Source organism: Saccopteryx leptura, chromosome 1, assembly GCF_036850995.1.
Source record: "Saccopteryx leptura isolate mSacLep1 chromosome 1, mSacLep1_pri_phased_curated, whole genome shotgun sequence".
NCBI lineage: Eukaryota > Metazoa > Chordata > Mammalia > Chiroptera > Emballonuridae > Saccopteryx > Saccopteryx leptura.
In genome coordinates, this window is record NC_089503.1 from 286,556,498 (window position 1) to 286,570,886 (window position 14,389).

Sequence of the window (14,389 nt, forward strand, 5' to 3'; positions counted from 1 at the left end):
ACTTTTAAGAATTTTTAAGATTTTTTTTTTTTACAGGGACAGAGAGAGAGAGTCAAAGAGAAGGATAGCTAGGGACAGACAGACAGTAACAGAGAGAGATGAGAAGCATCAACCATCAGTTATTGGTTGTGACACCTTAGTTGTTCATTGATTGCTTTCTCATATGTGCCTTGACCGCGGGCCTTCAGCAGACTGAGTAACCCCTTGCTCGAGCCAGCGACCTTGAGTCTAAGCTGGTGAGCTTTTTGCTTAAGCCAGATGAGCACGCGCTCAAGCTGGCGACCTCGAGGTCTCAAACCTGGGTCCTTCCGCATCCCAGTCTGACGCTCTATCCACTGCGCCACTGCCTGGTCAGGCAACTTTTAGAAAGTAATTGTGATTTCTGGGTGAGGGCTAACATATTTGGTGAACTATAGCTGGGTCTGTTCCATTATAAATCCACTAGTGCCAACTTAATATCTCTTCACATGTTCTGAAGCATTTTTCTTTCTCTCACTTTCTGTCTCTCCAGTTCCAGAGACCTAATGACTTCTCACCCCCTTTTCGCTTTGGGACTGTGCCCAATGGCAGCACAGAGAGGAATATTCGCAATAACTACGCAGAAATGCATGCCTACATGGGAAAGTTCAACCAGAGGGGTGTGGATGATGCATTGCTCTCCCTGAAAACAGGGTAAGAACTGCTGCCAAGCTCAGCATCCGTGATATGTTTCTCACATTTATCAAACATACATTGAATCAGAGGCACCATGTTTGGGGCATCATACAAAGTAACCGCAAGGAGATGTCACTTTCTCTTCATGGATTTCCAAGCTAAATCTGACAATATAATTCAGGCAGGTGCATAAAGATTCCTATGCTCTTATTTATTGCTATGTATTTTTTATATTAGTTGTATTAATATACCCCTGAAATAGGAATTAAATAGATGTAAAAGTGGAAGTGAAGAGTCAAGAAGGATAAGGTTCACATGTTGTGCATGAAATAAAGGCCTGTTGACTAAGAGGTGAAAATGATGATGTTAGTGTCTTATAGATAAGGGAGAAATAAAAGAAGAAAAAGGTAAACAGTTTTAGACAACAGACAAGAATATGTTGCCTGATTTTCCATTCTGGCTTTTTTGATATTTTTTGATCTAGCTCTAGGAAATATTTGTTCATTAAAAGGAGTTCATGAACTGCAAATGTGTTGGCTTGTATGATCTCAGCCACATTGATCTCTTTACTCATTTGGCCTCCAGAAACCACAGCTATCAAATAAGACAGACAGTTGAGAATTACAGATGTTGGGGTTTAGGGGTCAAGGATCCTATAACTGATTTCCTGTATTTTATGACAACTAGCAGCACTTGGACCTCCTGGTGGCTTCAGTTCTAGAAGAGCCACCCAGATGCATTGTTACCTAAATAGTGTTAAGTATTTGCATATGTTGTAATATGATGCTACCTTACCACCATAAAGACACAGCAGGTTTTAGAAGATGAGATTTGAGCTTGGAGGAATAGGACTCCATGGGTAGTCTGGCCCCTGGCACACTCACAGTTATTAGTCATATCAGAGCATTGGCTTTTGGTGTGCCATCTTTCTATAAGGTTCTTACTCATGGGCCTTTTGAAATATGTTCTGTGTCTTATCTTACCAGAAAGGGCTGGGTTTTTTGTTGTTGTATTTTTGTTTGTTTACTTGAAGAGGAATAAAGCTAACTTTACTTACACAAGTAAAGGGGATATTCATGCTTTTCTTGAAAATCTGTTGTCCATATGGTTATATCTGAATTTCTTCCTCAACCTTTTATGTGCTCAAATGTTGGTTTTAAATATTGATTTCTGCTTTCCCATTCTTACCCCTAGTCTTACTCACGTCCCTGCATATTCTCTCCTTGTAAAGCACAATATCCAGGGTGGGCAAAAGTAGGCTTACAGTTGTAAGTCCACAAAACAGTTTATTTTTGCATGACTTATTTATTCATATTGTATTATTGACCATAAGAACAACTAAAAACCTACTTTTGCCCACCCACATATATAATGAGGTCCTTATATCTGTTTAGGAATTGAGAGATCTAAGTTCTGCTCCATATTGCATTCTCCTGTTGGTTTCCCACATTTGTTCCCAACACAAGCCCATGCTGCCGCCACCCCCACTACTCATTTTCCCGTGTCGCAAAGCAAAATACCGAAACCTTTCTGACCACAAAAATAGCATTGCACATCTATTGAAACACAGACACCTACACTTATCCCCACTCTGGACTAAAACGAACTGAAAAATGAAACATGTTATATAAATCTAACCCATGCTATTTGTTGTTATCATTGTGATGCCTACTTTTCATTATTTCTGTTATTATTTTTATTGATTCCTTTTTACTTCCTCTTTCTTTCAGACACAGCTTATGAGTTGGCTTTGGGCCCAACTTACATTCTCATCATTCCCAGTAGGAGGTAGAGAACTCCTCCTTTCGACCTGAAATCACATAAAGCACAGCCTGGGATTTAGGCTTTAGATTCTGGCTGAGTTCCAACTTGAGCCTTTCTTTAAACCAATTCTCCCATCATTTTCTGGAACCCTACTGCTTCATATTAATGGCCCCATGGGTAGCTTTGTGCTAAAATTCCTCTGCTGACTTTGGCTTATTTGCTTCTCCCTTGCACAGGAAACTGGATGCCTTCATCTATGATGCAGCAGTGCTGAACTACATGGCTGGCAGAGATGAAGGCTGCAAGCTGGTGACCATTGGCAGCGGGAAGGTTTTTGCTTCCACAGGCTATGGCATTGCCATCCAGAAGGATTCTGGGTGGAAGCGCCAGGTGGACCTTGCTATCCTGCAACTTTTTGGCGATGGTGAGTTAAAAAAGGAAAAGTACCTTCTTGGCCTCTTCTGATGGTCGGTCCAAAATATTAGCTCTTTTTCTTTCTCCATGCATCTAACCCCTGCATTTCTGGCATTTCCAGAAAAACATGTTGCAATACACTATTATATTTGGGGGTTTGTATCATAACAAGTGCCATAACAAGTGAAGTGGCTCAAACAACAGAAATATATTGTCCTAAGTTCTGGAGGCTAGAAGTCTGTGATCAAAGTATTTGTTGGTTTCTTCTGAGGGCTGCTAGGGAGAAGCTGTTGGATGCCTCTTCTATGGCTTATGGTGGGTTGCTGGCAAGCTTTAGCGTTCTTTGGCTATAGACATATTATCACATCTCTGCCTTCATGTTCAGGTGGCTTTTCCCTGTGTGCATGGTTTCCCTTTACATGTATGTGTCCGATTTCCCTCCTTATTAAGGATATCGATTACATTAGATTAGGGGCCCGCTCTATTCCAGAATGACTTCATCTTAACTAATTACATATGCAATGACCCTGTTTCCAAATAAAGTTCACATTCCAAGGTACTGTGGGTTAGGACTTCAATATATGGATTTCGGGGACATAATTCAACTCGTAACAGTGAAAGATGGGACAGATGATAAAAGGAGTTGATCAAGGAGCTACATTTCAGAATTGCAGGCTCTGATCAAACCTTCAGTGAGTAAGAGAGGCTGATATTAGATGTTCCAAATAATCGTCTCACATGTGGCCAAAGTGGATGGAATGTTGTAAAGGTCTCTGCTTTTTATGTACCCAGAAAAAAGGCAGAGAAATCATCTTATGGCCATCAACTCATTCTTCCCTGCCTCCCACCTTGCTCTTTCTGCTGGAGGGGGTAGGAGGTAGCCACCATAACGTATCCCCAGTGCCATTCTGGCAGCAGACTGAGCAGCCAACTTGCCATGAGAAAACCTCATCTCCTATTCCATCATAGCATGTCTTCTGCATCCCTTCTCACTTTGTTGTCTAAAGTACCTCCTCCTCCTGTTAGCCTCACAGACGCTAACCCACTTACGGTTGAGCAACTTGACTTACTTGGCCCACAGGCTGTCAGCCAAGCGCTTCTCTAAATTACGTCTGTAGAGCTTTGCTGTCAGGGATGAGATAAGAGGCAGAAGAGCACAACTTGGCTTTCAAACTCCACATAAAGCTGGTTGCTCCACTCATTAGAAAAATCATGGTCTGATCAGAGAAATGAATAAAAAGTGATTTGATCAACATTGGAAAGCGGAGGGGTTACAGCTGGAATGTTAACTGGACATTTTAGTAAAAGAGCTTCTGTGATTTGAGCATGGCTGTCACTTAAAGGAGGTAACAGAGCTCAACTTCTGAGGAAGAGCAGCAGTAGAGATGGGTTGTGAAAGTGGCCAAAGCTGTAGTCAGATATGCAAAGGTCAAATTTTTTCACCAAACCAGAGCTATTGGAACTGGTGATTTTCCTCACGAGATTTTCCAGATTTTGATAATCTAGAATTAGGTACATTCCAGAGCATGTGGATTCTTTCATTTTCCTTTTTTCTAGGTTTTCTACCTTTCTAAGTCCTAGAATCCAGCGCAGTGGGTAAAGATTATTGAAACCTGCCATGAATTGAGCTCGTCAGCTTCCTTAAGCAGTGTTAAATGGAGGCAGGTCTGAATTTGGTGGTCTCATTTTATTCAAGTGTACTCCCCTTTACTCTTACTGCCTATATTTTCCTCTGCTTTAAAGGACCAGTGAGTCTCAGTATCTCTAGGGAATCACTCAGTCTATGCTGATATCTGTCTCTCTTCTCCTTACCCAATTGACTTTGCACATTTTTAAAGAGCAATTTTCTGAATCACTTATTTGATGATGTTATTTCTCACTGTCTACAGAATAAAGTGCAAAGTGCTTAGTCTGATGCTTAAGGCCCCAGAAAGTCTGCATCAACCTTTTTTTATTCAGCTTCCTTTGCCTACTGTATTTTATTTGAACTGTTCTGTGTGCCTTTCCCTAAACAAGTCTTCTGTTTTCCCACCTCTCTCCCACTGATCATGCTATTTCTGCTGCCTGGAGTGCCTTTTTATACAATATAAGTTAAAATTCACCCATTCACCCTGCTCACCTCCAAGTCTTATCTTCTTCATAAACACCTCCTGGCCACCCCACCCACAAAATTCCTCTCACTAATTTGGATTCTTGTTACCTACATGTAGCTTATCACATTGATTATTTACATACTAATTTACCAGGATAGATAATGGAGAGCAGAGTTAATGTCTCATGTCTTTGTATTATCTGCAGTACCATTATTAAGTTCTCAATGAATACTTGTTGAATACATTGCAGAATATATAGGTAATGGTATTTTAAAAATTACTGTTAAATTCATCCATTAATTTTCTTTCTTTATGTCTCCCTGTCTCTTTCTCTCTCATGTTTTTCTCTCTCTTCCCCAACACTCTTCTTTTCCCCTTATCTCTACTCCTCTGCTCTTTTCTCTCTTTACCTATTCTTTCTGCCCTGTTTCTAGGGGAGATGGAAGAGCTGGAAGCTCTCTGGCTCACTGGCATTTGCCACAATGAGAAGAATGAGGTCATGAGCAGCCAGCTGGACATTGATAACATGGCAGGAGTCTTCTACATGTTGGGGGCAGCCATGGCTCTTAGCCTCATCACCTTCATCTGTGAACACCTTTTCTATTGGCAGTTCCGGCATTGCTTTATGGGTGTCTGTTCTGGCAAGCCCGGCATGGTCTTCTCCATAAGCAGAGTAAGTAGACTGAGTGAGGTGCCAGGAGCCTGTAAAAGATGGCTTAGTCCAGCACTGTGCAGAGCAGAGAGACCCAGGAGGGCACTAACTCCAGCCTGTGTTGCTCAAAACACAGGTCATGCTATTTTTTTCCCTACAAGGAATAGCTTTTTGTGTGGGGTTTGGGCATTTGGTTCTCAATAAGAACTGGAAAATCTATCAGAATAAAAACTTTGGCCTTTTACCAAATGCCTTTCATCACCATTTAGTTAATCCTGTATAGGCTGTCATAATCATTTAATCCTTTTTTTTTTAATTTATATTTCTGATTCTAACATACAAAGGTATATTATTGTTTCCTTGTCCCCCTCTATGTTTTAACCATGTGTGAGTTATGGAGAGTTGTAGAACTTAACAGAACCTTCAGAAATAAGGCCTGACCCATAAGAAACTTATATTCCAGCCTGACTGGGCAGTGGCTCAGTGGATAGAGCGTCGGACTGGGATGCGGATGACCCAGGTTCGAGACCCTGAGGTCACCAGCTTGAGCGCGGGCTCATCTGGTTTGAGCAAAGCTCACCAGCTTGGACCCAAGGTCACTGGCTCGAGCAAGGGGTTACTCAGTCTGCTGCAGCCCCACTGTCAAGGCACATATGAGAAAGCAATCAATGAACAACTAAGGTGTTGCAACAAAAAACTAATGATCGATGTTTCTCATCTCTCTCCATTCCTGTCTGTCTGTCCCTATCTATCCCTCTCTCTGGCTTTCTCTCTGGCTCTGTAAAAAAAAGAAAAGAAAGAAACTTATATTACAGAAACTTTCTTAATTGGAAAAAATATAACTCTGAAGATGTTCCTTATTTAGGCTTCTTCTATGTTTCTAGTCAAAACTGAGGATTTCGAACAGTTTTGAATATAAATAGATGGTCCCAGGGAAGAATAAAAAAAAAAAAAGAGGAGAAGGGATTCCTTTGATTTTGTTAATAAAGTTATAGGGCTCATTCATGAGAGGCGAACCCAAATGCCCTTCTAAAATGAAGATCTGGATTTCAAGTATGACCAACATTGGCTCGAAAGGAGTCATGTAAGAGAATGGATTTCTCATTAAATTGTTTTATTTTTCGGTCATTTTCTTGTAGTGTTTTAGTGATAGAGAACAGTTTCCTCTCTGGCTGTTAGTTGATTTGGGCCATTCAGTAACATGGGAGCAGGAGGATGGAACTTATAGGCCCTGAGTCATGTTGTATCCTTGTGTGTCCTTCCGTAAGGTCGTAGATAGGGTGATGGCAGAAACAATAGGAGCTGGTGACCTGTAATAAAAATCCCATTCATAGTACTTCTACATAGTCAGTGCTTCTGTCCAGGAGAAATGTGTGGCATTTCCTCCTGACCATCATTAAGAAGTGTCATCAGGAGGCCTGAGAAAGAAAGTAGAATAACCTTACCTGGAAGGTCTGTCACTGCTGTCCTCTGGGACAGTGGGGCTTACCTCAGCTAAACTCTTCTTCTTTTCTGTTCAGCTGCCATTCTCCTTCCTAACCTTCTTTCCTCTCACCCTCATCCATTGGGACTTCCCTCTTCAGATGAATCCCCTTCTTTTAAAGGCACAATTCAAACAAGCTTCTCTTCAATTACATTCCCTTGCAGGGAGAAAAGTTTCAAATTGGTTCACCTTTCAAGGCAGGGAGCAAGATATTAGCAGAAGGTCAGCTTGACTTCAGACTTGAACCGAACCCACTCCCTCTCCTGGGGGAGTGGTGTTCCTTAAGGCCCGGTACACTGGGAATTCTCAGTCAATACTAATTTGCTAAAATATTAATTATTTATAAAAATGAGTAAGAAAGTATAAGAAGGCAACCAGGAGTTAAAGAGAGAATAAATGAGAGAACTCAACAGGGAAATTATTTATTCCTGTTTAGTACTAGATATCTGTCCCAATTCTTCCCTCCCACAGTATGGGGCACAGCAGGAGAAAAAACTCTCTTTGACCCTAGGGCTTCCTAATTCTCTCTGTGAATTTAGTTCATGCTTGGCTCAAGAAGCGAACTGCTCAGCTGTTATTTGGTGATCAAAATTCTAAAAGCTGCTCAAAATTTGTCAGAGCTGGAAAAGAGTGGCCATTGTGAGCCACTGAGCTCCCCTGCCAGCCACGGGTAGTCAGCCAGGGCAGAGCAGTCTCGACATCTGGGGAGCATTGCTACTGATTTCCAGGAGGCTGACAATACTTTTTGCTATGGACTGATACCACGGCATCATCTTTAAGATGTGAAAACCTGAGCATAGAAAGGAAAATCGATGCAAGGCAACGAGGGAGTCAAGGCAAGCGTGTCATATCTTGTGATCTTACACTGTTTGCTCAAGCCCCTTGGTGTAGTCATGTCCCCTCGCAGGTAGCCAGGCCACAACCTTAGCTCGAGATGTGAGACTTCTAAATGCAAAGGGGATAAATCATGCAAGTGTCTCGTCATACCTTTTAATAAGCATATAAGACTGTCTTTTTCATGTTTTCCCTGACTTTTATCATTAGGCAATTAGTAGTGGTGGCGGGAGTTAGTTTTCATAGTCACTTTTCAACCTCCCTGGAGACCTAATCCCGTCCCATCCTCTATTCTTCAGGGTATCTACAGCTGCATCCACGGCGTGGCTATCGAGGAGCGTCAGTCCGTGATGAATTCCCCCACCGCCACCATGAACAACACGCACTCCAACATCCTGCGCCTGCTGCGCACGGCCAAGAACATGGCCAACCTGTCGGGGGTGAACGGCTCCCCGCAGAGCGCCCTCGACTTCATCCGCCGCGAGTCGTCCGTCTACGACATCTCGGAGCACCGCCGCAGCTTCACGCACTCGGACTGCAAGTCCTACAACAACCCCCCCTGCGAGGAGAACCTGTTCAGCGACTACATCAGCGAGGTGGAGAGGACCTTCGGCAACCTGCAGCTGAAGGACAGCAACGTGTACCAGGACCACTACCACCACCACCACCGGCCGCACAGCATCGGCAGCGCCAGCTCCATCGACGGGCTGTACGACTGCGACAGCGCGCCCTTCAGCGCGCAGCCGCGGCCGCTCGGCAAGAAGCCCCTGGACGTGGGCCTGCCCGCCGCCAAGCACAGCCAGCTGAGCGACCTGTACGGCAAGTTCTCCTTCAAGAGCGACCGCTACGGCGGCCACGACGACCTGATCCGCTCGGACGTGTCCGACATCTCCACCCACACCGTCACTTACGGCAACATCGAGGGCAACGCCGCCAAGCGGCGCAAGCAGCAGTACAAGGACAGCCTGAAGAAGCGGCCGGCCTCGGCCAAGTCGCGGCGCGAGTTCGACGAGATCGAGCTGGCCTACCGCCGCCGGCCGCCCCGCTCGCCGGACCACAAGCGCTACTTCCGCGACAAGGAGGGGCTGCGGGACTTCTACCTGGACCAGTTCCGCGCCAAGGAGAACTCGCCGCACTGGGAGCACGTGGACCTGACCGACATCTACAAGGAGCGCAGCGACTCGGTCGGCGGGGCGGGGCCCTGCGCCAACCGGTCTCACCTCAAACACGGGGCGAGCGACAAGCACGGCGTGGTCGGCGGGGTCCCGGCCCCGTGGGAGAAGAACCTGACCAACGTGGAGTGGGAGGACCGCTCCGGGGGCAACTTCTGCCGCAGCTGCCCCTCGAAGCTGCACAACTACTCGGCGGCGGGGGCGGGGCAGAACTCGGGGCGGCAGGCCTGCATCCGCTGCGAGGCTTGCAAGAAAGCGGGGAACCTGTACGACATCAGCGAGGACAACTCCCTGCAGGAGCTGGACCAGCCGGCCGCCCCGGTGGCGGTGACGTCCAGCGCCTCCGCCACCAAGTACCCCCAGAGCCCGACCAACTCCAAGGCCCAGAAGAAGAACCGGAACAAACTCCGCCGGCAGCACTCCTACGACACCTTCGTGGACCTGCAGAAGGAAGAAGCCGCCTTGGCCCCGCGCAGCGTGAGCCTGAAGGACAAGGGCCGGTTCGTGGATGGGAGTCCCTACGCCCACATGTTTGAGATGCCAGCTGGTGAGAGCACCTTTGCCAACAACAAGTCCTCAGTGCCCACTGCCGGACACCACCACCACAACAACCCCGGCAGCGGCTACATGCTCAGCAAGTCGCTCTACCCTGACCGGGTCACGCAAAACCCTTTCATCCCCACTTTTGGGGATGACCAGTGCTTGCTCCATGGCAGCAAATCCTACTTCTTCAGGCAGCCCACGGTGGCAGGGGTGCCGAAAGCCAGGCCGGACTTCCGCGCCCTTGTCACCAACAAGCCGGTGGTCTCGGCCCTTCATGGGGCTGTGCCAGGCCGTTTCCAGAAAGACATCTGTATAGGGAACCAGTCCAACCCCTGTGTGCCTAACAACAAAAACCCCAGGGCTTTCAATGGCTCCAGCAATGGTCATGTTTATGAGAAACTTTCTAGTATTGAGTCTGATGTCTGAGTGAGGGAAGAGAGGTTAAGGTGGGTATGGGAGGGTAGGGCTGTGGGCGTGCGGTGCGCATGTCACGGAGGGTGACGGGGGTGAACTTGGTTCCCATTTGCTCCTTTCTTGTTATTTTAATTTATTTATGGGATCCTGGAGTTCTGATTCTTTTGGAGGGCAACCCTGGTGACCAGCACCATCTCTCCTCCCTTTCCAGTTCGCTTCTCCTTCCCCCATCTGTCAGTCATTCCTGTTCAACTCCAGAGGATGCAGTGGGCTCGCTCAGCATGGGAGGCCAAAGTGGAGAAAGGAAATGGCTGCTTGTGAGCTTCCTCCTAGAATGGAAGGACTCTGTCACGCACTTTGAGTGAAGCAAGGAGAAGCAACAGGAGGCCACGTGAGCACAGGATAGCTCATCCCAAACCGGTCTCTATACTTAGGTGAGGCAGCAAAAGCGTTCAAATAAGACCACTTAGCATACTTGCCCGTGAATGAAGAGAGGCTTTTGCTAAATTCTTGTTGCTTTGATGGCATCTGTTCAGGGTCACGTGCCAAGCAGAGGGCGGGAGGCCATGTGTGTTGGTATATAAGCCAAAAGAATGTTTGCTTCAATTCTGTGAGACTCTAGTGGGGAATAAAAGGTCACTGGTGGATGATGGAAAGTACATCACAGCAGTCTTTTATGGTGCCTTAGAGGCAAGAGAGGATTGACTGCATGTGCATATGTACAAAGACACTTGCACACATGTAATCTATATGCATGTGTAGTCAGGGCCTATAAATGCAGAGAAAGCAACCTTGATTCAAGTTTCTTTCAGTATCCCTCAGCAGTGTTCTTGTTTTGGCTTATATACAAACAGAGGTGGTCAGATGTTGCCTGAATCTTGGCTCTCACCCCTTCACCCTTCCTGAATGAGAATGGAAGTTCTCGACAGAAGACTTTGTGGTCTGGACAAAAAGGTGGTGAACAATCGTACAAGGTACAAAAGTAATTTCTCCAGCTGCCAATACTTTCAACTGGTTTTGGCCAAGAACTTTCCAGGAAGGCTAAAGGGACTTAGAAGTAGCCATGATTCTTTTGCCCACACTCGAGAGCAAAAGATTCTGCAGAGTTCTTTTAAGCTTTAGACCCTCAGCTGGTCAAGGTTTGGGGAGGAGCTGAGTAAGGCTTTAAACAATAGGGGAGTAGTTTCTGGTAGGGTTAGTGAGAGAGGGGGATGTTTTCAATGCTTTGATCCCTTCTTACTTAACCTGGAGCTAGGAGAGCAGGCTTGTTCCCCCAGAATCGGTCACCTCTGGTAGGGAACAGACAGGTAAGAAGAGTGAGCTTGCTTATGAGTACAGCTCAGGAGGCACGGAATGAAGATTTGAAAGTGGGGAGGGACACCCCACTCCCCCATTGGGTCTGGCCCCCTGAGAATGTGACATTTAGCCCAGTGTGAATATTCTCAGTAGAAGCCCTCACAGTCCTGTAGCACCTCCTTTCCCTCCCAGAGTGTGCCATTTGAAACGAAACGATAGAGAGAAAGAACTCCAGGAATGAGGGTACTGGCAGACGTGATAGCCCTTTCACTAATGGTTGGAAATTTGAAAAGGGAAATGAGTATTTGTCACTGCCAGACCTGAAACTTGGGGTAGGGGTGTTCTGTGGGTCAGTTCCGCTGTCCTGCCATCCTCCCCTTCCACAGGGTGGCAGACAAAGAGCCCTGGGTCTATTTGGAAGCTTGCCTGCAGGATCTCCATGTCGCACACAGGACACATAAACCAGAAAGGTGCTCATCCTCCTCTGGAAGGAAGCGGCCATGTCTCTTCAAGTCCTACCCTCCAGGGCTGCTCTTTGCCTTCTGTTTGCCCTGACTCACTACTCTTCCTCATTCCCTGGTCTTGACTGCTGTCCCTACCCTCCTCCTTGATTTTTACCTCAGTACCTTTCATTTTAAAGCCAACTGAAGGCCTTGTATAGCTTTGTTTTCTTTCTAAAACAAACCTGGGGGCAAGGGGCTGAACCTCTCACAAATTTGGAGAGAGGAGCACGGAGTGCTTTACTTTAGATTCAAGGAAAGACTTTGGGAGAAAGGACAGAGGGTGTGAGGCGTCTCCAGGAGGAAGAAGGAGAAGGGCCATATAAACATCGCTTCACCCTGACTCCGTCCAAGGTCAGGGGCTCCTCCCTCACTCTTCCTCTTACCTCACCCCTTTCAAATAACAAACCAAACCAACTAACCTAGCGAACAGCAATCTAGAACAAAGGGGGCTCTGTTGGTCTCCACTGGTGACAGAAATGAAGATGATGTTTATTTCATATGTAAATATTTTGTTTTCTAATTAATTTTGTATAGATAAAGTGTTCTCTTGTGAGTATTCAGGGTGTTGGGCTGGAGGGAGTGGGGTGGGGATGGGAATGAAGGGGGAAAGCATTCTGTTATGAGTTTTCATTTTCCACTGGGGAGATTGTTTTCTATGGCTTTTGCTTCAGAGTGTCTGGAAAAAAGTGTTTGCAAATGGAGGCCACCATGGTGAAAAAGCCCGGAAAGTACTTTATGTCCATGCTTCCCCACCTCTCCGGTCTAACTGGTCTGTGAGAACTGTTCGTGCCCATCGGCCTGGGCTTACTTACCACAGGGTCCATTCTGGCTCTAAGCAAACCCTGGGTTCGGATCCTATCTCGTAGGTAGACTATAGAGTACCAGCATTCCATGCACAGTCATCCTGGTGGAACCATATTTTCCTTGTCAGCACCTAGGGTAGGAATGATTCCCAACAGGCTTAACCCATAATTGAGGTCAAGTTAAGCTGGCATTCCTGATGAGTCTGAGAGGTTTCAGGAAGCTCAGTTATGAAGAATATCCCAGCAGCCCCTGCTGATGTTTAACAACCATCTCAGTCACTCTGACTCTTTTTCCTAGTACCTGGACACCAACCCTCTCACTTCCCCCTCCCTTTCTTCTTCCTTGGAAATCAATTCTACACACACACCTAGAACATTCCCACTGGTTCTTCTTTTTGAAACGTGTGATATCTAGTACAAATTCACATGCTTTTCTGAAAAAGTTACCAGATCTGCTCAAAACTCAGTGTCCAGATGATTCTCATAGGTAGAAGAAGTTAGATTTAGAGGTAGAGGGGGGTATGTAAGGGATGGGATCCACAGTGACTTTATAGTTGTCTGTCCTCATTTCTGCCATCAGGAAGGTGCTGTTTGCCTCAAGCCAGGTCTTCTTAATCTGACCTTGGATTAGCAAGGCAAATAGAATTTCTTTCACTGGACTGTTGGCTTCGTGAATGGCTCTGTCTCTTTACCACAGGATGAAATTTCCAAACCCAACTTACCTGAGATATTACATTACAATTACATTACATTTTTTCCTCTCCTCCATCATCAAAGTTGTCAGATGACTAATTTTATTATTCTCAACCCCTTCTTGAGCCCCAGTTGGTCACCTCTCTCCAATTGGATGTTTGAATTGAGCCAGATGAGATATCTATGGCCTGCTCAAGAAAGCTTAGAGAAAGGACAGCTGAATATTGTTACGTTCTAGGTGTTAATTCATTCCCAAATAACAAACCAGTGAAATGCATGAGGATGAATTCAGCAGTCAGCCCCATCTACTTTAGAGATGGACAAAGACCCAGTCTGCTAAAAACTGCGAGATTCTGCAGACACCCTCAAGAGCAGCAATCATTCCAATTTTCTTCAGAGTCCATGCTTTCTATTTTTGTTTCCTTCCAATGTGGAAGCAGGTTGGTGGGTGTGGTCCTGTATCACTCCTTTCAGTGGGATGCTTAATTCTCAGCATTTCCACTGACCTCAGATAATCTGACCCTTAAATTTGCCTGTGTCAAGAATGTGCACACCCTTCAGAGTGATGCATGTATAGTGGATCTTGTCTTTTTAAAGTATGTCGCTGTGTATTCTCAGCCAGTATGTGGGAAACATCTTCCAGGTGGATTCCCCTATGCTGGCCACCCATGTTGCAATTGAGGGGAGAAAATCCCAAATGATCCATTAAATGTTGGTGGTGTCAGTAGTACCAAAACGCATGTATAAAGTGATAAAATAGGAGTCATCTATATAATTAAGTGACTGTCACCTGCCCAGTATTCTGTGGCTATCTAAAGTTTCCCAAAGAGGAATCCTCTGCATGGGAGGTAAAGAAACTAAAACTGCAGTGTGCTGGTCACCTGCACATCTCATTTAAGAACTGGAGTTTCTTTGTTTTTTGTTTGTTTGTTTGTATGTTTGTTTGTTTGGTTGGTTGGTTGGATGGTTAGTTGGTTGGTTGGTTTAGTTAGTTCATGATTTATGGACAGAATAACCAGATGGTTTGAGCAATAGCCTTTGAAAAAAGCTATTCCAGAACTTACTTTATTA

The 14,389-nt window shown here is 45.6% G+C and overlaps 1 protein-coding gene across 2 annotated transcripts in view; it reads left to right on the forward strand.

The window, feature by feature from the left end:
- Positions 1-12,308, forward strand: part of GRIN2B (glutamate ionotropic receptor NMDA type subunit 2B) — a 442,385-nt gene extending 430,077 nt beyond the window's left edge. For both annotated transcript variants that reach the window (XM_066355404.1, XM_066355413.1), the window contains 4 exons: positions 512-672; positions 2,655-2,842; positions 5,360-5,598; positions 8,194-12,308. In XM_066355404.1, the coding sequence (XP_066211501.1) occupies positions 512-672; positions 2,655-2,842; positions 5,360-5,598; positions 8,194-10,035 (2,430 nt within the window). In that variant the 3' untranslated portion in view covers positions 10,036-12,308. The remainder of the gene's footprint in view (positions 1-511; positions 673-2,654; positions 2,843-5,359; positions 5,599-8,193) is intronic.
- Positions 12,309-14,389: the final 2,081 nt, after the last annotated feature.